General features: G+C 27.8%; 1 protein-coding gene across 1 annotated transcript in view; it reads right to left on the bottom strand.

The window, feature by feature from the left end:
- LOC129959358 (uncharacterized) overlaps positions 1 to 25,578 on the bottom strand; it is a 54,742-nt gene that overhangs the window by 15,343 nt on the left and 13,821 nt on the right. The window contains exons 3-4 of the mRNA XM_056072176.1: positions 22,454 to 22,539; positions 13,807 to 13,899 (exon numbers count right to left, since the gene is read on the bottom strand). Of these exons, the coding sequence (XP_055928151.1) occupies positions 13,807 to 13,899; positions 22,454 to 22,539 (179 nt within the window). The remainder of the gene's footprint in view (positions 1 to 13,806; positions 13,900 to 22,453; positions 22,540 to 25,578) is intronic.

Genomic DNA, 25,578 nt, shown 5'->3' with positions numbered 1-25,578 from the left:
TCCTCCTAAGATATTCACTAAGTGTGCTTCATTAGTTATGACTAAATCTTTTTCAGCTATATTTATTATTAGCGATATTACTGATTCTGGGAGTAATTTGACTTCGATTCTTAACAATAATAAAGATAGCATTATCCAAGAAGCTAATTCTTAACAATATTAAAAATTCATTTATCGAAGGACATAATTCCTCATGATAATAAATGTTAATTTTTCTTGGAGTCAAATTCGTGACAACAATTTAAATTACAGGCTCTCGGGGAAAATATTTCACACTAAAAATTATTTTTTCTTAAAGCCCGACTTTGTACGCCACGAGTATCTTCAAATATATTTTATGCACAGTAAAATATTATTCTTTAATGAATAAAAAATGAGAGAAGTTAAGTTAAAGAATATGATCTGTAAAGTTTGGATAATAAGATACGTTTTTCAGGCATTTTCTTGTTTTTTTTTTATTTGAATAAGAAAAGAAAAAAAGTCAGAAGATTTCAGATGTGGGTTAAAAAGCGCAATTTAACCTAGTTAAAGTTAAAGGCTTAATGTTAACACACTTTGGCTTTGTGATCAGAATATTAGTATGTCTCGTGTAAAATCAAATTGCTGTTGGAAAAATTATAATATTTAACTTAGTAAATTTTATACAGTTTCAAAATGCTACTCTAATATAAAAAAAAATATGCAAAGGCAATTTCTGGAAACACATTTTTATCAGTGTACTAAAAAACGATTTACTTTATTTTATTTCTCATTTCTTGGCTTTAGTTTGAAATTTATTTTTATAATTAATAGGGAAGTTTGAAATAGAATTCAAATTTAATGAAATTAATCGGTCAATTTATATTTGAGTTGTGATATTATTATAAATATAGAATTGTTATCGAAAATACCTTTCATGAGAATTGAAAACCCTTAACACTTCAGGAATCAGTGAAAAATTTATTATAAATTTTCCTCTTTGCAAATATGAAACATTTCTATTTAGATAAAAGAATTTTAAAAATGAAATTAAAAACTGAAGCAGTGCTTATTTTGAGTCCTATGAGTTCTCTAAAATGGAAATATATTTTTTTTCTAAATGCATAGAAAAATGAATTGATTTTTTTTTTAAATTTATGCTTTGTTGCTGAGTCCTTCTCTTGAAATGAGCAAAAAATGTGTTAATAGGTAGCGGAAACTAATCAGAAGTAGAGCGAAATCAGTATTTTATTTTGTTTAATTACTTCATATCTGATTTCTCAGAAGTAATTAAAAAAATTCTCTATTTAATAGGCTGTTCTGCCGCAGAACAGAATCTCAAGAAATGATAAGCTGCGAAATTACAAATTTATATCCTTGCATAGCAATAAATGGGGAATTATGAATGAAAGATTGCCGCATCTTTATCATGGAAACCTTTATTGATTCGACCATCTATAGTAGGGTTTAGGGTCTTAAATGAGTCGATAAGGGAAACAAACGCCAGCTTGCTGAAGACCCGTGGGCCAACCCCATCAGGCAGGGGAAATACACAGTTCCCTGAAGAAGCTCGCGAATGGATCAGACGGAGGTCTTAAGAGAGCCAACAGGGAAAACATACACCATCAGATCCGCCACGGCACATCCCGTGCGGGTTCATTGAATTAATATTTACAAGCATTGCTTGAAGAGTGACAGTCATTATTTGCAAGGTTATGTTATACAAATATTCAACCCAAACCACTGGCATAAAAAGTATTCCTTACACATTTGCTCAATCTATCAGAGTGGGAGAAATATAGAGGTTAAATCCACCGCTCAAGTGAATGAATGCACTAAACTGGGACAAAACGTCAAACTCGACCAACAGAAAGTGATGGGTAGAATTCACCATGTTTACTAACTGGCGATTAACTACTAAATAATTTTAGTTGTAATTGAAGTTATTTATATGCATTTGTGATATTTCAAAGTTTTCAGTTTTCAGCCGGGCATAAAGAGAAGACCAAAGCAACTATACGGCATAAGATAGTTTTTTTTTAATTTAAAGTTCATAATTACTAACTTTTAAAGAGGCCCCTTAACTGTCATCATCATGCAAAATAAAGAGCAATCATTATATTAAGTTCCATTTCGAAAGTTAAATAATATTTTTATCAACAATAATTTAATTATGGGAATCTAATCCGTGGTAAATAACTTCTGCGGCAAAATTCTATATCTACTAGGAAAATAAACCAGTGATAGTGATCTTCCCGCAATTCGCACATTAAACACTAATAAAAGATTTAGCCTTGTTCTTCAAGGTAAATATTGGGGATTTTTAGCAGGGCCATAAATGGACGAATGCTCAGAATTTTATTTTAAAAGTTTCTTGCATGAATGTTTTGTGATTCTCAATACGCTGAAGAAAAGTGAAGATGCATTTTTGACTATATTCCGTCATTCCCACTAAAACCAAATTTGGCACAGATAATTTGGTTGGTTGGTGAACATTTGGTTGCGATTTTGAACTATCGTGTTTGCATGTACTTGAATATACAGACCGGCAAGAAGTCAATACATTAATGGAATTGGCTCAACATTTGACACTCATCTGTGTTTACTGAAATAACTTGTTTCTTCTTTAGTTGCAGAAAAAAAAATTACACTCTATCAAAATATGCTGATTCGTATTGAAGATTATAAATGAAAGGATTTTACGTTGCTTTTAACATTAAAATCTGTTAACCAGTTTCAAATTTCTTTCTAGTAAATCTATAGAATTCTCTTCACATTTAATTAAAGAAAAAAAATAATTCAATTTAGAAACTTATCATTTTTTAACAAATTTGTGCGAGATGCAGAATGCAACTTTTATTTTCGGCTTCTTATATTTCATATATATTAATTACAAGGTTTCTGACTATCTTGGAATTATTTATGTATGATACTAGATATAGTTTTCAACAACTTAACATGTTTAAAATTAGAAGCATGCAGTTTTAATTCACTAATGAATACAGACACCAACTAAACTAGCGAAAATATTTCCTTCAGATTGCATATTCATCCTTCGCATCATGGTCTGGCGCTATAAGATACAAATATAATCAAATTTAAAATCTCACTATTCATTAATTTATACAAAAATTAACCAAAATTACCGTTTTTGACATGACATTTTAAATTACACAAATCGTTCCAAACTCAAAGGGATAGTAACTTTTATATAATAGCATTTAATTTACTTTCAGATTCAATTCCGTAAATGAGCTTAGTTTTATCACAATGTGAAAAGTGACAAACACCCTCAGTGATATTGGGGAATTTAATTATTTCACATAAATTTAACAAGAAATCGTCTAATCGTTTAAAATTACTTATTTAGTAGTGGATATTTTGCATTTGTCTTACTTTTCTTAGGAAATCTCTGAAATTCATGTACAAGGTGGTTAAAATTAAAACACCCCCTACTCTAAGCTTTCTGTACTCGGTGTGAAGGCTTCAAAATTGTTGAACATACTATTCAAGACATGAAGAGACGGATTACGCGAAAACATAGTTCCAGACACAGCGATAGATGGCGCTGTGCAGCAAAAAATATGCTGAAGACTCAAAATACATATTTTATTCGAACGTATCAAACGCTCAATCACATGGACCTTGTCGATGCAAGGGAAACTGCTCAATACGGTTCCCTTCTTCCAGATGTAAAATGTGCATTCTATGGACAGCTTGTTCAACTATGAATGGTAGTTGGTCAGTATGACTCTTCTGACATGCAGAGTCATACTGTCTTTCAAATCTGCCAAGGTTACCAGACTGCCTGGATGAACAAGATTTTCTGAGTATCTCTAAAGCCAAAAATCTCAGGAATTAATATGTGTAGAACGAGATGGTTAGGTTACCGGAAACGCGCGACTAATAATTCCATCATTAGTAAAACTGTGGCCGCAGAAAATGCTGTACTCAGAGTCCAATTTGTGGAGTAGCTTCATCTTGATTAAAGGTAATTGAATCAAGACATTGGCGCTGTTGCATTTGAGGCTCAATAAAATGTTCTAGCATGTTGTGGTCATTTGCATAAATTCTCAAGTCGACAAAACTCTCGAAGTGCAACTGCAGCATTTCCTTTGTTTTCATAAAACAACTTCACAAGCAAGCATGAATCCATTGCAGATAAGAATGACATTTTCCCAACTTTATACCCTTTTATGCCTAGAACAGTAACAGCAAACCAAGGGTTTATGCAAATTTTTGTGTCTACAGTGTGAATTTTCAGTTACAATGACAGTTTCACTTTCTTCACTTTTTATCTTCTTTTTTTTCATATCAGCAATACATATATCAAGAATTTCATATCAAGAATGACATTTTCCCAGCTTTATACCCTTTTATGCCTAGAACAGTAACAGCAAACCAAGGGTTTATGCAAATTTTTGTGTCTACAGTGTGAATTTTCAGTTACAATGACAGTTTCACTTTCTTCACTTTTTATCTTCTTTTTTTCATATCAGCAATAGAAATTAAAAAAGAAATATTCCAAATCGCATGTTTGCTTTGTTTTGTTTTTGATAATTTGGGTCTTTTTAGCATATTTTCTGTTGTACAACGCCATCTATCGGTGTTTCTGAAACCATTTTTTTTTCGCGTAATCTGTCTCTCCATGTTTTGAATAATATGTTCAACAATTTTGAAGCCTTTATATTGAGTAGTTCGTTGTCTTGAAAGCTCAGAGTAGGGGTGATTTAATTTTGATCACCTTGTGCTTATCTGGAATATTATTTTTAGAGTACTTTACATGAATTATCTATTCCAAAGGAAGAACATTTAACTATATATATATATAAAAGTATTTGAATCAAGTTAATGGGAAAAACAAAAAATCAAATAAAAATTAAACCAAAAAAATTATAAAAAATATAAAAAAGGAATCCGGCCTGAAGACTTTTTCAAGGGTCACCCTCAGGCAGGGATTCAAAGAAAGGGATTTTTTCTGTGAGGAAATACAGACATTGTCTAATAATGATTCCTCGTGATCCGAAAATCCCCTGAAATTATGCTCAATAGATATACCATTTTAACAGAAAGGAAATATAAAACAACAAATTAGAAGAAATTAACCACAACAAAGTAAAAATACAATAACAAAAATAACAATAAAAACAAAAAATAGCACTAAAATTAAAAATTAAAAACGAAAAGGCCAGTACATACCATCAACAGTGAAGGAAACTTTAAACTATCGATTGTGATTCCCTGTTTTTAAAAAACTAGCGGTAAATTATGTAAACAGATGTAGGCTCCCAGCGCCATCTATTGAGTGAACCAATATGCAAGGAAAGTTCTATTTTTATTTAAGCCAAAGGATTAATCCCAAACCATACCTTGTTTAGTTAAAAAATTGACATTACAGTAATTTCTAGGAAATTCATTTTTAATTAAATTTTTAAGGAGGTTGTTTGATGCTTCAATATAAGAATTTTTATTATTGCAAACCCTTTTGATCCTGTTAACTTGTGAGAAAATTAGATTTTTGAAAATTTTAGAGTTTAGATTGGAATGGTAGTTACATAGTTTTGTTATTTTAAAGTTGAAATCATCCCTTTTATCGTATATACCAACTATTGTTTTATCATTAGCAATTTCAATTTTTAAATCCAGAAAGGTAGCCTCAAGTTGATTTTTATTTGTATCTTTTAGAATTAAATCTTTTGGATAGCAATTTGTAATAATGTTAGTATTGTCGAAGTTTATCAAAAGTAGGTCATCAATATATCTCCACCCGTTTATTAAATTATATTTAATAATTTTTTTCTCATAGTAATGCAGGAAAATATTAGCTAAAGCACTTGAGAAAGCTGTTCCCATTGGAATGCCCTTGACTTGTTTATAAAAATTAATACCATTAAACCCGTAATTTTCAGTAATATTAAAATTACATAACTGAAGCCAGTTATTTTTAGGAATGATATTTTCATTTAAATATTCGTCATATATAAAAGTGCAGACCTTTATTAATTTTTCATGAGGTAGATTAGTGAATAAATTTTCGAAATCAAAAGTATTAAGTTTATTAATGTTGTTATCTATAAGAAAATCCAATACTTCTTTGTTACTAGAAATAATAAAGTTGTCTTCATTTTTTATTTTGTCCAGGATAATTTTTAAGTATTTAAAGAAATGTTTACCCGTATAGTAATTATAACTGCCAGTGCTACAGGTTACGAATCTGAATTTTAATGGATTTTTATGAAATTTAACTGTTGGGAATAAATAAGGATAGTTAAGAGAGCAAGTCTTAGTTTTGGTTTTTTTTGCGAAAGCTAGCATTCTTTTATCTAATTCCTTTTTCCCGGTGTTCTTTAACATATAAGTTGCATTAGAGTTATATTCATTAATTAAAAGTTCTTTATAATAATATTTACAAATTAAACAGAAATTATTTGTTGATTTATCTATTACTGTAATAACAAATTTTTCTTTTAAATTTTTTATTTCGTTTTTTAATGTTTTACTAAAATAAATCCCACGTTCTTTAGATCTGTCAAAATCAGTATTCATTTTTAGTTTAATTTCCTTTAAAATTCTCACTTTCCATTCCCCGAAATCTTCCGCAGGCCAATGGTATTTTCTAGATAATTTGGCAATAAAAACATCCAAATCATTACCAATAGAAATCAAAATTTTGTTATGTTTTATTTTTTCTCTTAATCTAAATTTTTTACCTCTTCCCATCAAATCTCTTAAAGAGTTGGATTCAATAATTTTTAAATTACTTGTAATAATATGACCTTTATCAATATCCATAAAATCTTTATATTTTTCTTTGTTACAGTAACAATCCGTTTTATTTATTTTATCTAAATTTTTGCTATAGTAATTATAATTACAATTTTTTTCTTTAAAGTTGAAGTGTAACTAAACGCTATTGAAACAGTTGTTTTATCTGCAAGAGGAAAAAATATATTATTATTATGTATAATTTTGGGTAATTTTAGATATTCGAAGTAAATATCCAAGAATTTAATCACAACCGTATTCTTTGAAAACATTATTTTTATTATTAAAAAGTAAATTGTTTTTTCCAATGTTAAGTTTACATTTAATAAGATCTAGAATAATACATTTAGTGTACGAATTTTTAAACTCTAATTCCCCGAATTTATTATTTAAAAACCATTTCATTTTATTATTTCTAAGACCAAAAATGTATTTCCTAATTTTGTGAATGTTTTCACTATTGTGTTCCAGATTACAGTAATTTTGAAATTCCTCAAATGTAATTTGAAAATTGCCTCCTTTCCCTTTACCTCTTTTAAATCTTTTAGAAAAGTTATCTTTATTTAGAAAATTTTTAAATATGTTAAATTTGTTATAAATGCAATTATTGTTTAAATCTGCATAACCTTCCCCATTTAATTTACTATTGAGACCATAAGGAAATAAAGTTTTCAGGTTGCAAATATAAATGTTTTCCAGATCTAATCTTTTGTTTAATTCGTTAATATTGTCTTCTAGAATGTAGATATTAATATTGTTAAAGTTATGGTTTTGAAAATGCTCCAGTTCGAAGTCAGTGTTCCTATTTTTTATGAAGTTTTTTATATCGGATCTGTGATTGTTAATTCTCAAATTAAGCTCGGTGCTAGTTTGGCCAATATATTTTAAATTACATTCTGAACAATTAAGGAGATAAATCAAATTTTTGTTTTTACAGAATATTTGTAATTTTGAGTTTTCATTTTTGATCTGTTCCTTATCTGCTAATGGACATGTCTTACACTTTCCGTTTCCACAAATTTTATATTTTTTTGTATTTTTAAGACTTTTTAAACAAAACAATTGTGTCAGTAATTTTTTCTCCGTGAATGCTCCTGACACAAAGCTATCCACAGTGAATATATATATATATATATATATATATAACCTTTGATAACTTTATTTATTATGTCTTCGGTATATATTTTATGCTATATAACTTTTTATTATGTGAAATAAAGAAATTAAGATTCTATGAATTTTTTTTAAAAATTGCATATAGATTTTCTCTCAGAAATTCCATTATTTTTCCAGCTCATTGGTGAAAGAAATTACTCATGTTTGAAAACAAATGCTAAAATAAACTATCTTTATTTCAAGCTAAAGACGATTTCGATTAGTTTGGCTTAGCTTTATTTGTGCAAATTTTAGAAGAAACACAAGGGCCATTTAGGAACATGTCTTGAAAATTTGTATTGTGAACACATGATGAAGATTTTTCCTGAGCCAATAACCATTAGTGTGCACCAGACTTACATGCACGGTTTCTGTGAGGGAATCAAGTATCGAATCTTTGATTGCACAACCTAAAGCCTGGACCTTACAACCAGGCTACTGCTGTCGAATGCGGATTCGATGACAGATGATGTAGGAATGACCCATGTGAATGTAGAATATGCAATTACAGATGCCTGCTGAAATATCAGCAGAGGGAGCAGACAATAAAGTCTGCTGAAAATGAAAAGCTCATTTATGAGGAAAAGTGACTTCAATTATCTATATTGCTCTCTTATTGGCATTGTAGAAAAAAAAATTATACAAAAATAATAGAGTTTTTATTTAGAAAAAGAGATGTTGGCAATATAATTTTAAAGATTTTTAGAGAACCAAAAAAGCTCTTGCCTCCCTTTTTATATAAATTTAAAGGTGAACATTTTGAAATTAAGTCGCTTTGAGAAAAACATTTTATTCAAAGAAGTAATGCCTATTTCTAAGTGGAGAGTTTTTGTTCACCAGTACTAATTACCCTTTAGAAACAAAAATGATATCGAATAAAGTAAAATTTAAAGTTTTTAATTCAAATGTTTGCTTAATATGTATTGAATACAGATGAGACATGTTTTTATAACTGAACTTATTTATTTGTACTTCGAATTTATTCGTTTAAATAAAAGTTTATATGGATCGCTTTTTAGACCAAAAACTACGATTAACATGTTATTTCCTAATTTAGCATTTTTCAGTTTGGCTTTGAAGTATGTAGTCTAGACATCATTTTTTTAAAGATTTTATTCCATGAACTCCATTCAGGTTCATGTAATTTTTTGTAGCAATTGAACTTAACAGTTGTCTTGTATATTGCTTCAAATCAATAATTGGGTTAAAATTTAATTCTGAAGTATTGCTTCACACTTCACTGCCACAATAAATGAGAAATAGCAGTTTTTTTTTTTTTTTTTCTAAAATTATATCTGAAAACTTGAGCAGAAAGACATAGGGGAACAATCTTAGCTTCATGAGACGCTTGAGATGAATTTAATTATATGAAAGATCCATTACGTAATTGGCTTTGGCACATGTTAAACCCGTTGAGGATCTGTTGATCTAATGACTTCTGTTAGTATGGCGTGGAAGCTTCCAGAGAGGTTAAGTAAAAGGGGATGTCATACTTTCATCTGGTCATGATTTACAATTGTGAAGTCCGACCCTAATTGATACTAATTGTGTATAGCTCACCATCCAGCCACCAATCAAAGAGGCAGTATCGGTAGGATTTGTTGTGACCGACTGCTGCCTTTATCATGTAATACATACAATTGTACTGGCCAATTCCCTGATATGTCAACCTCTTTGAGGCTATTGGTCACCAGCCACAAAGTGGTCAATCTCTGACCTTCTTCCTCATCTTCCCCTGCACCTATCATCCTATTTCACGAGGGACAGGCAACCACTTAGGGAAAATCTCCTTACAAATTTCTACATTCTTTCAAATATGAGTTCTATAACAAAAGATAAGCAAACACTCTTAAAAGCTATTAATTTTCAACATAATGTCTTTCTGTGTTTTTAAGATTTTCTGGCACCATTAGTACTATGCTTAAGTCATCCCAAATTGATACTTCTTCTTGTGTATAGCCGATCACCCCGCCACCACTGAACGAAGCAGTATCAACAGGATTTGTTGTGGCCGACTGCTGTCTTTAGAATTGTCCATCCATACATTGACCGAATTGTCAAACTGACATTCTCTTCAAGGGAATTGGCCACAAAGTGGTCAATTCCTGTCCCAAATTGGTACTGATGGGGTTTTAAAATGGTATATTAGTTATAATAAATTACTGGTGAATGGCCTTGAGTGGATTTGAATTCAAGAAAAAATAACTCAGTAAAATCTTCATAGTCAATTAAATTTTTAAAATTCTTATTAACATATATTTTTTTATGCGATTAAGGGTTTTCATTAAACGTTTACTTGAATATATTAGAATCATTTTTCACAGAAATTGTACACATTTGATATCAAAGTATATTTAAAAGAAGAAAAGAATTTAATCAAACGTAATATGTAAGTATAAACGCATTTAAAATCAAGTTAAAACGTAATAAAATTTTTATTTTTGAAATGGAATGCTTTTTTTTCAAACTATGCCTTTCTTTATTTATTTGTGATTTATTTATTCATTTGCAATCGGAATTTAGTAAAATACAACCCATGAATCATTCATGTTCTGAAACTACAAATCATTTTTCTCAAAATATATTTTATTCGTTATTATGAAATATTACCTATTATTTGAGTTTCTTAAAGATATTTTTTTCCTAACAAATTTGGACACAATATTTGCTTTCAACATCTCCAATACACTTCATTTTCTTGAACTGTTTTATGTTAATTAATTAATATGATATCGTGACAGAGAATAAGAAACCCACATTATCTATTTGCTTATTTGATAGACAATATTATTTATCGATAGTTCAATAACATTCAGTCGGAATTATTTTTTAATAGAATAAAATTTTCTGAGAGTTAATAAATATACCTTTTTTTCCCGAGCAATTCATTATAAAATATAATTTTATGTATGCGATAAATTTAAAATGTTCTTCATTTCTGGAAACATGATTTCGGAATATTTTCTTTACATAAATGTTTCAAAGCATTGTAAATTCATTTGCCATTATAAAATAAAGATAAAATTTGGGAACTTAAGTAAAACCTAAAAAATAAATGTAATAAATCTATGTCATCTATACGGTAAATATATATACATATGATCCTCAACAACAACAAAAAAAAAACACTTATAACACGATCATTTATTATAGCAATTTCACAAAACTCTTATCAATATTAATGGTGCTAATTATTAAAATTGAAAATGTTATTATCATAATTAATTAGCATTTCAAAATTTCCCAATTACCAAAATCGAGTTTTTTTACATAATTCAATCAGGGGTCTTTACTGCATGCGTATTGAATTTCTTTCTAAAATTCGAATTGGTTCTTGAGATATAATTAATTTTGTTGCTTGAAAGAACCAACCCACTAAGAACAATATATTAAGTAAATCTCGGATTATTAAAAACAAAGAAAAAGCATTCTTTTCTTTTTATTTCGTGATATTTCGAAAAATTACCCAAATAGGGTTCAGATTAATCTTTAATATAAACATTCATTTTCATACATAGGATTTTTTATTGGACATTAAAGTATTTCATTACTGTTCAAAACAATTTATAATACAACTCTATGCTTGATCCTAAAGGCATTTCAATACACCCATACATTTTTATTATAAATGAAATCCAATTAAAAAAATCATTATTTTTTAGGTGAAATTTTATCTCATTCGTAAGAAATTAATTTGCGTAATGTATTTTAAGACAATATACATATCAAGTTTTATTATAAGGAGGAAGTTTTATTTTCTAGTTAACAAGATTAATAATAAGATAAAAAAAGTCATTAAACTGAGAAGTGCATATTATTTTTTAATATAAATATTAAAATTTTGATTTTAAATATATTTCAACAATATTTTAATCAGATTAATGGAATGAATAGGTAATGGGATTTTAATTACAGAAATAAAGATAAATTTTTGGAAAAAATTCAATCGACGTCATCTGGTTGAAAGAACTATATATGGGTTATATTTATGGCGATGGAATAATTTATAACGTATTAACATTTCTTTTTTCTCTTTTTCTCTAAAATAACAATCTATTTTTAATTTATAGTATATGAAGTTTACAAGACAAAGCATTGCAAATTTTTTTTATTTGATCCCTAGAATTTACTTAAACTTCATGTTTTTATACCTCCCTGTAGTCGAGAAAAAACTTGTTTAGAATAATGTCTGCCATGTCTGCAAAAGTGTTAATTGAACAATGGAACTAGTTAGAACTATGTAATTTCGTTTGTGATCTTAAAAAAATGTGTGTGTGCTTTAATTAATGTGAAATATTTTAGAAATATATAATAGTTTCCGAAATGTCTCCAAAAGTTTATATGATTTATTTGGCATCGGAAGTGTTATTTTTCAAACCTTATATTTCTTAAAAAATTTATCAGAAGCTTGCAAAATTTCTTGGCGGCTTATTTCATAACGATCAATTAATTGATTGCACGAAAACAATTGGTCAGTGCAATAATAGGAGTAATTTCATGATACTAATTAATAATGTCAATTAACACAATTAATCAGTTTGTTTATCAACAAATATGTCCCCTTGATACATTTTTATCCAGATGTGATTATACCATAATAAGTGCGTGATTTAATAGAGGTGCTGTTGAGTGCTGTACTATGTTAATTAACATTATGAGTGGTTCATAATTCATTCATTTTCGATTTTTAAAACTCTATATAACTGGTAATAGCATGGAGAAAATAATCAAATCAAGACTAAAACTTATAATTTTTTTTAATTTCCTGCATATGTTTATTTTTGTTGTACAATTTGCATGATCTTCAAAATTCAGTAAGAATCTTTCTATGATTCTTCCAATGTTCATGAATTTATTTAATGGAGATTTGTAAACAATACATTTTGATACGAGATTTTACATAATATGTAAAATATGTCTTTTGTAACTATAATATAATTGTTTATCTGGTAATTTATTAATATTAGCATTAAAATATATCCAAATGCTTTTGCAGTTGCAACTTTATTACTACGATTTCAACGTTTAGTAATAAAAGCAATGGATTTTAATTTTAATTTTCAATCTTATTTATTTTTAATTTTAATATTCAAATTTATTTTCTTTTTAATTTCAATTTTCAAATTTATTTTATTTTAAATTTTAATTTTCAAATTTATTTTATTTTAAATTTTAATTTTCAAATTTAATTTCAAAAAAATTTATATCAGTGTTTGACGAAAGAGTTGCTTCAAGCACATTTCTTCTTTCTTTTTCATAGTCGAGTACCAACGGCGGTAGTATTTCAGAGTACTGTTCTTTTTTTTATTCACAGAAAAAAATCTAATGAGTAATGCAAATGATGTCGAAAGTGCTCGATATTAAATATTTATTATATGAAAATACCCAAAAATAAATAAAATTCAAATTGCGTTACCTTATAGAGCTTTGAATTCCAAATAATGAATGAATTGAATTCCAAACACATTTTGCCAATGTGTTTTATTTTTGGTATATGTATTAATTAGAGAAAAACCTAATATTTAATGACATAATTCAAGGCATTGCTCCTTTTGTCATTTGCAGGAGAATCCCCCTGAGTGGTATTGAAACCTCCTGCAAGTGGTATTGAAAATGCCGGAATCTCTCATTCGATATTAAATTTCTATTATCTGAAAAGACCCAAAATGAATAAAATACAAAAAGCGTTTCCTTTTAGAGGTTTGAATTCCAAATTAATTAAAACAATTTACCAATGTTTTTTTTTTTATTTTATTTTTGGTATATGTATTAATTGGAGAAAAAAGGCTAACAAAAAATTATTCAACCCAATATTTAATGATATAATATCATTAAATGATACTCGATAAATACAGCTACTTTAAGACATTAAAGGAAATTCCATATATTTAATAACAGTAAGGAAAAGAAAGGAAAATTCTTACTCACCGCATCTCTTATCAGATAAAACGAAACCATCACATCAATCAGTGTTGTCATAGCAACTGCAACAGTCCATGGCAAGAGCAGAAAGCGGTTATCCTAAAGAAGAAAAAAATTATTAATTAAAGGAAGTGATTAAAATAGGAAGTTAAAAAATTAAAATCATTATGGAATCACTCAGTTGGTCGTTCCATAAAGTTGTCTTTATAAAATTTCTCTTGATAACAAAAATTAAAAAACAAAGGAAAAAACACACAAAAAAAGAAACTTCCGTCTAGCTTATTAATTAAATTGACGTTTCAATAACGTGTCAAATTAATTTCGCGAATGACCTTCAAGTTATCAAAAACTATTTTATTACTTAACAGCCTGAGTGAATATTTAAAGACTGAGCTTAAAATTCTTATTTGTCATCGAAAAGTCATGTTTATCATATATCGATTTTTAAAACAATTTAAGGAAACTTCCAAATTATAAAGGTGATAGTATTAAATTGGTATACTATCACCAATTCATTTTAGTTAAATGTTGCTAGTTAATTTATCAAAGTAAAATATTGATTTCAATTCCTGAAATTTGACAGAACTTTTAAAAATTTGTTGAAGCTCTTTCCGAATTGCATAAAGTGTAACTTAATTTTTCTTAAGTCTATGTAAGTTGCATGCTACAATCCTCATAAACATATGACATATTGACAATGAGTTTAGAGTTTTTAAGTTAATTATCGAAACCTTAAAAACACAAAATCTTTATAAACCACAATTATTTATCAGAAATTTTGTGGATGCCTTACTAAACAGATCGTCGACGAAAATTATTTGTTCGAAATATGACTGCAAAACATTTTATTTATGTAAAACACCATGGTAAAAAGTAAATTTAACACTGCACCTTTCAGGAAATCTGATATTTTTCACATAGGTCTTGTCCATTGGTAACAATATCAGTTTACTGCCCTGGCTTACTATAACCTTTCACCACAGGATTTTTCTTATTCTATTTGTTTCTCGCATTTGCAAATTTAGAGGAATAAAAAAAAAGGAAAGAAATTAAAAAAGAAAAAGAACGCGAATGGAAAATTTCTATTATATATTTATTTTGAATAGTTTTTATTTTAAATATTTATTTAAAAATATTATTAATATTAATATTTAAATACTTTACTTCAAGTACGAAACGTAACTTCTATGGGAATAACGTAGAATGCGAAAATTTTCATTCGTGATTATTAGGGCTCCAACCTTAGTTAGAAACAATCCGTATGCTTAGGCAGTGAGCAGATAATTCCTTTGTGATTTATCCATAAAAGCAGAGGAAAACATAATTTCTCATGCTATCATTAACGATTGCTCACTAGATAAGTTCTTTACTAAAGTCCATCGTCATTTCCCTTAGTAAAGCCGAAGATAAATTGCAGCCGAAACAGATGTGAATGTAAAAAAACAATGTAAAAATAGCATTAATTTTTGATATATTTTATTGCTAATTCTAATATAATTATAGTAGATATTCAATTTACTTTTTGACATTAACATCACTGTTTAAATAAACAAAGCGAGGATACTACATTCAAATTCTTCAGACGGCCTGGAATGAAGATGTTCTAACAATGAGAATAACATTCCATTTAACATTTCTTCCCTACTGGAGAAATGCTCACATTTATTTGATGCGCAGCTTTTGTTAATACATTTAGGTCAGTATACGAGCTAATAAATTAGATAAGAGGTAGTGATAAAAGTGCTGGCTTATCCCAATAAACTTCCGTGTATCGGTATTCTCTTGATCCTATGTAATGGAACGGGATAAATAATTAATTTAATCACATTCTGAAGTCCAAGGTACGTTCGCCTGTCCTTTCGAAGCTAATTTATTCTTAATGCCGAAAAAACAAATTTTATGCTATCATATACTTTTATTCTAGTATTTCCGATTTTTGAATACATTTTTTATCTTAGAAAAAGGATACAACACAATAATTGTATATTTTTGTTTTATATTATCTTTTAAAAATCGTTAATAAAAGTCTTTGAAAAGTCAATGCATTTAACAAGGGAAATAGAATATTTTAATGGAAGAAAGAGGCTACTTGTAACTAAAATTTTAATATTTTCATCAAACATAAAAGAAATTACCATAGTTTGTTTTCTTAGACTTTCAAATAGGAGAAAGGATCCTAACGTGTAAGAAATGTAGAAAAACGGTTAAGTATATGAATTATAATATTTCATGTTTCTTCATTAAATATAATAAGTAGAGCGCTCTTTCTAATCCTAGGTGATTGGAAGGGTGAATGGAAGAAAGAAGGAAAGAAGAAATGAAAGAAGACTAGAAATGGACGGGTAGTTCCAAATGGAAAAATGCTATAAATTTATATATTATTTTGATTTCAATTTATACAATTTATAAATTATTTTGCAACATAATTAGAAAGCTTAATGTTTGCAAAAATTCTCTTTGCTATTCTAAATTCGCAAGTCCAAGTTAAATCCCCCAATTAAAATTCCAATTTCGTCAGAATATACCATAATTATTCAGTATGGTTTATTCTTTTTAAAAATAATGTTTGTATATTTTTTATTTAAAAGAGAACTAAATAATTTTTGAATAAAATGATAAACTTCATTAGTAACCATTAGATAAGTTCATTTTTCCGTCCGTTTTACTCCTACATCTTTATTGTTCTTTTATACATCCTTTTGAACGTGAAACTAACGTGAACAATCATATCATAATGATTGCGCAGTATAGCCAGATATGGCTGATGCAGTATAGCCAGATATGGCTGATGCAGTATAGCCAGATATGGCTGATGCAGTATAGCCAGATATGGCTCTTGCGGCAATAAGCCAAACAAAACAAAACAAAACCATATCATAACGCATTAGGGATTTGATTCGTTGCAAAGGGGAAACTAATTATTCAGAAGCTTTGTGGTTTTGAATTCAAGATGAACCAGTGAGTAAAGTATCTTTAATTCGAATATCAACTGTATCTATTGATTTGTACCATGTTCTGTGTTTAAAATCAAATAAAAATATCTGCAAAGCCGCAAACATAATCATGTGGATAGGATGTGAAGGTTAATTAATCTTTATGATCAAACAAAGAGACTCTAAGTTATATGCGGGGCCACTGAGGCTCAAATACAGACGAGTGTCGTAAAAAATAAATAGTTGTCGAGTGTCCTAATAAAAAAAAGTTTCAATTTTAAAAAGGTTTGGATGCTTTTTAAAGTGCTCTTATATTTCCTAAAATGCATGATTTAAAATCACGTTTATTAGTCATTAAAGAAAGAAAAAGGAATTCACATAAAATATTTCTATTTGATAAAACACAAAATCTAAATACAATAAAATATTTAAATTTAAGCAAGAAGACATGGTACAGGTGAGAAAAAATGCTCTTTGTGAAATAAGAATTGTTTAAACACTGATGAGACAAAAATAAGAGATTAAAATTTAAAGAATCCTAATAGGTGGAAATATTAATATAATGCTGATACTTATTGTAGAACTATTGCAAATGCATTTTAAAGTTGAGAGAGTATTTAAAATCGTTCGAGCAAGACGTCTTATTATTTCTCAGGCACATAAGTAAATTTATACAAATTTTGCATATAAATACATTTAATTAGATGAAAATTAGTATCAAATTTTAATGGGAAGACAATAAAAATCAGAAAGAACCAGAAAGAATTATTCTAAAATGAATTAAAATTGAGATGAACTATTGATAAATGTAGCTGTACCGTTTAACAATAACATATTTGGTAATGAACAGAATTCAATAATATTTATTTTATTTGTTTAATATATCCTAGTGGTGCCTTTTTATACAGTAAAGCAATTAATGAAGCTCTTGTGAAGCTTTATTTATTTACACTACTGGTCAAAAGTATTGCAAGTTTCAGAAATGTCACGTTTCTTCAAGAATATGCCCCCCCCAAAGTAACATTTTTTTCATTTAAAGTGATATTCTTTTATGTCAATATGTTTATTATATATTGCCTTTAGATCAATTTATGTTATTGAACAAAAAAAATTAATATCAAAAAGAATAAAATACAAACAAAATGTACAGGTTATCAGTATTGGAATAAATTTTTGTTCCCTGGAATAAAATGAAGTAAAGAAAAAATTTCAAGTCCTTCTGATCAGAAAAGAGCATAAAAGACTTCAAGTTAACTGAAAATCATTTAATATTTGGTTGAGCCGCATCTGGCTTCGATCACTAAAGCCACTCTGTTAGGCATGAAATCCACAAGGTTTTGCAACATTTCTTTCAGCATTTCTTGGTGTCAAACTTTAATTATTGTTTGCTGAAGTTCTCGTTTTGTTCTGGGATTATTCTCAATTATTTCCTTTGCCATTATAATCCATAAATTCTCAATGGGGTTTAAATATGGCGAGTGTCCTGGCTATGCGAGAACATTAATACCATTTTTTGCAAAGGCACCTTTAACCTAAAATAACGAATGTTTCGATATAGAGGTCAAAACTGAAAAGAAATGAAATTTAAAATTAATTGTAAAGTTTGTATCACCTTTTTCGACGTATGGCGGGGTGCTATATATTGCTGAAATGTCCATATCTGCCTTGGGAACATGTTACGTGCACTACGAAGCAATTGATTCTTCAGCACACCAACTACTTGTTACCATTCATAGTTCCCTGTGCAAAATGAAGAAATGAAGTCCAGTTGACTGATCTGATATGCCCCCCTCCCCCACCATTACTCTTTCTGGATGTTTTCATGTACTCAGTAGGCAGTTTGACCTCATGATCTCCTTTGCTGTACGCAAAACGTGACCAGGCTTGTTAGAAATTTTTAAAAAAGCGACTTTCGTCACTGAATATAACTTGTCTTCATTCTGAAATGCTCCTATTTTTGTCCATCTTGGCCCACTCCAATCGTTTTTTCCACATTGCTTTCGTCAGTACTGGGTTTCTTCTAGGCACTTGTGGCTTGTAATCAGTTTCACAGAGCCTCCTGCGAAATGTTCTGGGACTGGCAATGATAGACGTGGACTCATTCCATTCTTTTGCAAGTTCTGCTACACTAGAAAATCTATTTTTACGGCATAATCGTGTCAATGTAGCATCAGTACGTTTAGAAGATAACTTCAGAGACCACTTCTAGGCTTTTTTATCTACGGTTCCTTCTGTTTTGAATCTCTTTATGAGGCGTGAAACAGTCAACTCACTGCAGTAGCACTGATGAGCAATCCTAACATTTGAAACGTTTCCTTTATGTATTCAAATAACACATCGGCGCTTTTCATGAGTTAATCCACACATCTTAAAAAGAAATTATCAGTTTAAATTGAAAAGCAATGCACAGCGAAAGCTCTTCGACAGCGCAACAAACGAAATGAAATTCTTCCCAGTCGGAGCGATTTTATAATAAACTATTGGGATAACACAATCATAGCAGAAGATTACTTCATAATGGATGGCAAAATAGCTTGAAACTTCTTTATCATATTTATACTAGAAAATACCACTTTAAACGAAAAATATTTCTTTGGGGCCTTTTTAATGAAAAAACGTGAAATTTCTCAAATTTGCAGTACTTTTGACCAGCAGTGTAATTATTACTTGGCGTACAGTCAGGCAGAGCAATTAACGAAACAATTATAAATTTTTATTCTCAACTAATGGTTTATAAATAAATCGAGCAGAAAAATTATTGAATTCAAGCCCAAAATTCCAATTTCTGTATTTCATAACTGTAAAATCTTAATCTGAGAATTTTAACCAGGAAAAATATTGCAGTTAAATGCGCTTTAAGTCCATTATATATGAAACTGAAAAGAAAATTATATCTACAGGGAATGATGAGACAAACTCAGCACATAAAAGTTAATTCATGATAAACATATGGTAATAAGCTCACTACTCCTCTGTTAAATTAAAGAAATAATGGTTCTCAATTTCTTTAGAAGTTAAATAAAAGAACAAAAAAAAAGACATTTCTTATCTTTAAAAGAGTTTTTATAGGAGTTTAAAAGTTTTATTAAATAGAAATAAATATGACTTGCAATAGAAATATTTTAATACTTAATCCTTTTTATTTAAATTCCCTAAACAAACAATTTGTTTTTACAATGAACGAACTAAACTACTGTAAATGAAATTGATTTTTCTGTTAAAGCAATTTCATTTTTGGATATGTGCTAATTTACATTTCTATAGGATATTAATACTTGAAAACTTTTTTTCTTTCTTATTTATTTAAAAATAAAAATTCATCTCATTATAACAATCTGAAAATACCGATAATCTCCTATAGCACTTGTGTTATATTTCTAAAATGTGCTTTGTTATGTAAATCCGTGGAAGACTAAACTTAGATATTATATATGCAAGAGCCAAAGTCCGAGAAAAATTTTGCTAAATTTTTAAAAGCTGGAGAAATATCTTTTTTTTAAACACTATGGTTCATGTCTGAAGCCCACTCATTTTATTTAATTAGATTATACCTTTTCTACTTACATTTAAATAAGAATAGCACGAGTTTAAATTCCACTTTTTTTTAATATTGAATGTAAAAGCAGTAGTATATCAGTCTCTTTTCAGTAGTTCCAGATATGTTTTTAAGTTTAAATAATATTGAAGAATAACACATGTCCAAACTAAAATCTTAATTACTTAGAATAGATAATTTTGGATGAATACTGCTCTTCTCATTTTTACGTTCATCTAAGCAGATAATAAGCGTGAATCAAATGATGGCATTCATCAGAAGTATGAAATATTATTTGTATTAAAAACTGCATTCTTCATCATTCCTGCAAATCATTAGCAACTAAGAATGTTTTCTTTTTGAATAGATATCTTCTTTCCACTAAGCTGCAAAAATATTAATATTAATTGTTTATTTATTTTTTATTTATTTCTTGAATCTGTTATTTTAAAATGCATGAATTTAGCTCCTGGAACGTCATTAATTTCATGACATGGCAAAAAGTGTTATCACTTAAACTTATTTATTTACCTGTTTGGCTATGTCTTGATCTTTTTTTATGATTTTTAGAGAAAACAGCTTAATTTCTTAAATTTCCTACTTATTCCTGATTCATAGCAAAAAATGACAAGTATTATCACACCAAATTTACTTCATAAATCTTTATATTCTCATATGTAAAGCATATGGAACAAAAAGTATCACAACTTTCAGAAAAGGTGATCTTGAGTATTTGATGAATGTCGTATGAAATTTTGGACGAAATGCATATAGGTTAAATCTGCATATCGCTCCACATATATATGAATATGAAAACTTTAAGGCTCTTCATGAATGAAATGTGACATAAGTTCAAAATTTGCAAATATGTATCAAATTTTGGACAAATATGCCAAACATTTGATTAAGTGTTGAGTTGTCTATTCATTTGTATACGAAAACAATAACACAAAAACTCTATAAATTACACAGAGAAAAAGATGTCTGTCTGTGCTTGATACTAAAACTGTAAATCCGCATCAAAGTTATAATGCAGTCAATCAAGCAGAAGAGTTACAAAATGCATATCCGATTTATTTTGAATTCAAAATACATAACCGATGACGGGTAATAAAAGAAGAAAAATATTTTAGTATCTCTTAAAATTTTTATTTATTAATTTTTCTTTTTTATTCTTTTATTAGACTCCATATTCTGTTGGAATTCTCTAATTCATGAGCGAAATCATATTATGAAGTCAGATGATAATAATAATACCTAAGAAATTAGCAATTTCAAAAGCATTTTTTTAAAATTTGAGATTATTAATTTTCCTCTTAGACTATTTCTAAGTTCTAATATTATTGAAGTTATAATGAAAGTTCTGCCAAATTTTCGAGCAGTTTGAGAGTAAAAAAAAAGAAGTATAGAAGCGCCTATCCGAACGAGGATTTATTACAGAATTTTATGCCTTTAACTACGATTTATGAATTGCGATATTTAAAAGAATTCTTACATAACAGTTATGGAATGATTAACAATTAATTTCAAGTTTTTTTAAAGCCTTAAAATTATATTTTTCGAAATTCTTAGAAATTACTTTTAATCAGCAGAAATTTACTCCAATATATTGTAAATTAAAATACGAATTCCTTTCAGTCAGCTATATAAAGATTGATATTGATTCTGAGAGTTTTGAATTGTTTTAAATTATAATAATATTTTTATTTGCATGAAAAATATAGCTTTTCCAGGCTAACTATAATTCATGAATGTGTATCCCATACAATTATAAACTACTTTTATCACAAAAATTTAAATATTCTAACCAAATCTGTGTGTTTCTTAATTACATCAAATACAAATATTAACATTTATTACATTTAATAAAATATAATAAATTATTAAATAGGCTTAATAACATTATTAAATTTTATAACATTTAATTGAATGTTAAAATTTATAACATTTAGAAACAGAACCAAATATTCTGAGACATTAAGCAAATACCACGAAACGGAAAACTATAAATAATTAAATATATTAACACTCAAAGACAGGGAAAAGCGATTTTCTAGTAATATCTCGGAAAGATGTTAACAAATAAATTTTTAAATTAAAAAAAAATCAGAATTGTTAAAAAGTTATCACAATTTTAAAAAAAATCAAATATCGTCTAAACTGTACAGAGAAAGAGAAAAATTACCTTGAAGAGTCCAACAATCAGAATGATGGAGCAAATGATGCAAGTAGCGGATAAAACCACCATCAGCAAGCAAAATCCAAGCATCGCTAAATAAGGAAAGTAACATTAGAATGAAAAATAAAGCATATTTAATAATTATTAACTAAAAAAAATCAGAATAATATATTTAAGTACATTACTGCTGAATACATGTAAAGTAATCATTTATAAATTGGACACCCATCAAAAACTAAGAAAATCTTTCCTTGACGCACTTTTTAGATTACATAGTATTGATATGAATTCAAATGTAATAATTATACTATGGAATTAATTATATTTAAAATATTTTTTAAGGATTTGAATTAATTAAAAAATTTAGTTTTACACATATTTTATGCCCGTTACACAATTGTGTGATGTTTTGGAATGCAAACAGAATATACTTGAAATTAAGAATAAGGATAATTAGAAAGGAAAAAGCGTTTTGGGATAATGTCTAGTCAGAAAGGGGAAAAAAGCGTTTTTGGACAATGTCACAATATGAAAATTTGTTTCGAACTTCAATAAAAAGAATTGGGACAAATATACATACATTTCTAAGCAATTTTTGGCAAAATAATGTGTCGAATAAATAGTATCTTTATGGCCTTTACTTTCAATGATATTACATTTTATCCCTTCACCGAAAGAACCAAATTGGTTTTGATATCATTCAGATAATGCATCATTTACAACAATTCATTATTTAAGACACAAAAGCTTCGTTGAAAAGGATTTACAAGCACAGAAATGTTTAAATCAGCAGAGTCGAGATTTAGTTCAAAGCTTCGATAAAGGATTACTGTGAAATTTTAACTATTAAAACACAAATTGCTTTCAGTATTCTAGATTAAAATTAATATACTAGGATGATTTCAAATTCTACCTTCTAAGATCTTAAAATATAGGTTAAGGTGAATTAAAAGAAAAGCAATTTAGAAACTCCGAATTTTAAAAGTAATATCAGATACTGACGAATCAGGCTTCTAAAGAGGATAAATTTATTTTCTTACAAGAGTTTTGCTCTTTTGCAGAGATAGCAATTAAGTGGACTGAAATGACTAAATAATGCTTTATGAAGGATGAAATCTCTCTGCCAATTTCTGAGAATATTCTAGATAAATATTTATCCATAACTAGGGAACAAATTTATAAATTAGTGTATAAATGTTTTTTATTTTTTGAAATATTTCAATTTAATTAAGAAACAGGTGCAAAAAAATAATAATTTCTCGATTTTTTTTTCTTGCGAAATTAATTTAAAAGTTACTTTTCCTAATTGTTGAAAAATTGATATTTATTGGAACTAGAGATATAGAAGTGAATTATATGACTTAATCTTCCAATAATTTTGTCATTAAATACTTAATATTTTTGGGAAATGACAAATGTTCACCACTTATATATAGTTCAATTTGTGTACTATATACCAATACAATTAATTTGTTTACATCGTGATTAAACTGATATTTAATAATCTCACCATATATATAAAACTCATTTTGTGTGGAACATACCTATGTATTTCAAATAATGCTGTAGTATTTATTAGTAGAAAGTTGGGTATTGTAATTTTGTTTCTTATTTTGTATAAATTAATGAGAAATTATATTAAAATATTCATAATTTATATATTTTTATACAATATTGATTTATTAACTTCCAACCGAAAGAGTTAATGATAATTTATCAAAATATTTTAAAACTGTTATTAACTAATATAAATTATGGCAAAATATTGATTTTTTGAATTTTAGAGCAAAAAAATAAAATGCAATTATTTAAAAAAATTTTTCTTTAGATAAGTTGTATATTTTTCTCTCTTCCTATTTTTTTGTTGTCTTAATACTGACAAGTAAGGACACTTCGAATTTTTTTTTTTTTTTTTTTTTTTTTGACAAAAACCTGAAATTTTTGGCTTTTGTCAGCTAACCAACGAAGATGGACGTAAATATGCTGATTTCTATGTTGAAAAAGAAAAAGTTGAAATTTTAAAATCAACTTACATTGATTTCTATTTAGCCTTCTATTTAAGTAGTGATTTGTAACATATTATATCAAAGTGATATCTCCATTGTTGGGCTCTTCGTCGATCCGGTCCGGTATTTTTAGAAGGATTAATGGGATACGCTAAGCGAAAACAATTGTAGTAACCTTGGCATGATGTAAGCAATAGAATATTGCTAATATTTTAAATTTTAATTCCTAATATTTATCAATATTATTTAATTTTCTGCATAGTTTTTTTAAATAGAGTGTCCCAGAAACTGGAAAAAGTGATTATTTCCTTTAATATTGCACCTAGATATGTACTTCCAGTTATAAAGTTTCATTAAATAAGATGGGTAACTGTATAAAAATATTCTAAATATTAGAATTAAAAGATGAATTTTTATACTCCTCCTACAGTGCAAAAATGCCAGTAAAATTTTTCTCTTATATTCATATATGCACATGCAAACTTTCATTCTTTTATCTGCAAAATTTGCAAGAATATATTTATTTCCAAATTTAGAAGGCATAACCACGAATCAAGATAGAGATATTTATTTTTAGAAATATGTACTTATTTAATTCAAAAAAACTAGCAAATACAAATATTTGTCTATTGATACATCATTCAAACATTGTGATTAGAAATCCGTGATTGCTAATCAAACATACTATTGATTATTTTAATTTTTTGAAAATTACAATTCCACCTTAATAAAGAAGGGAATATAAATTTGAGTATTTGTAATTTTAAGGTGTCTCAGAAAAGTAGGGCAACTCTTAACACGAAAAATATAACGCATATTTTTATTAAAAAAGGACGTATTTCGGCACTGAGAAATGTTTTTGAAAGAGGATGGTTCATATTATAAGTAATCAAATGCAAAAGATTTATAACAGGCATATTAGAGTTATATTTCTTTTTATAGGAAATTTATTAAACCTAAACTAAGCAAGCAAAACCTTTTTGTGAAATGATAAAATGAATCAGTTCAGGTGTTTTTAATCGGAATATTTCAAATGATCAAATATAGAATGATAATTTTCCATATTAGAATCTGTTATTGTAATACTAGTTTGGTTCAAAAATAATTGTGTTTATTTTCCTATGC

Source organism: Argiope bruennichi, chromosome X1 (assembly GCF_947563725.1).
Source record: "Argiope bruennichi chromosome X1, qqArgBrue1.1, whole genome shotgun sequence".
Lineage (NCBI taxonomy): Eukaryota > Metazoa > Arthropoda > Arachnida > Araneae > Araneidae > Argiope > Argiope bruennichi.
This window is presented reverse-complemented; position numbering and strand designations above follow the sequence as displayed.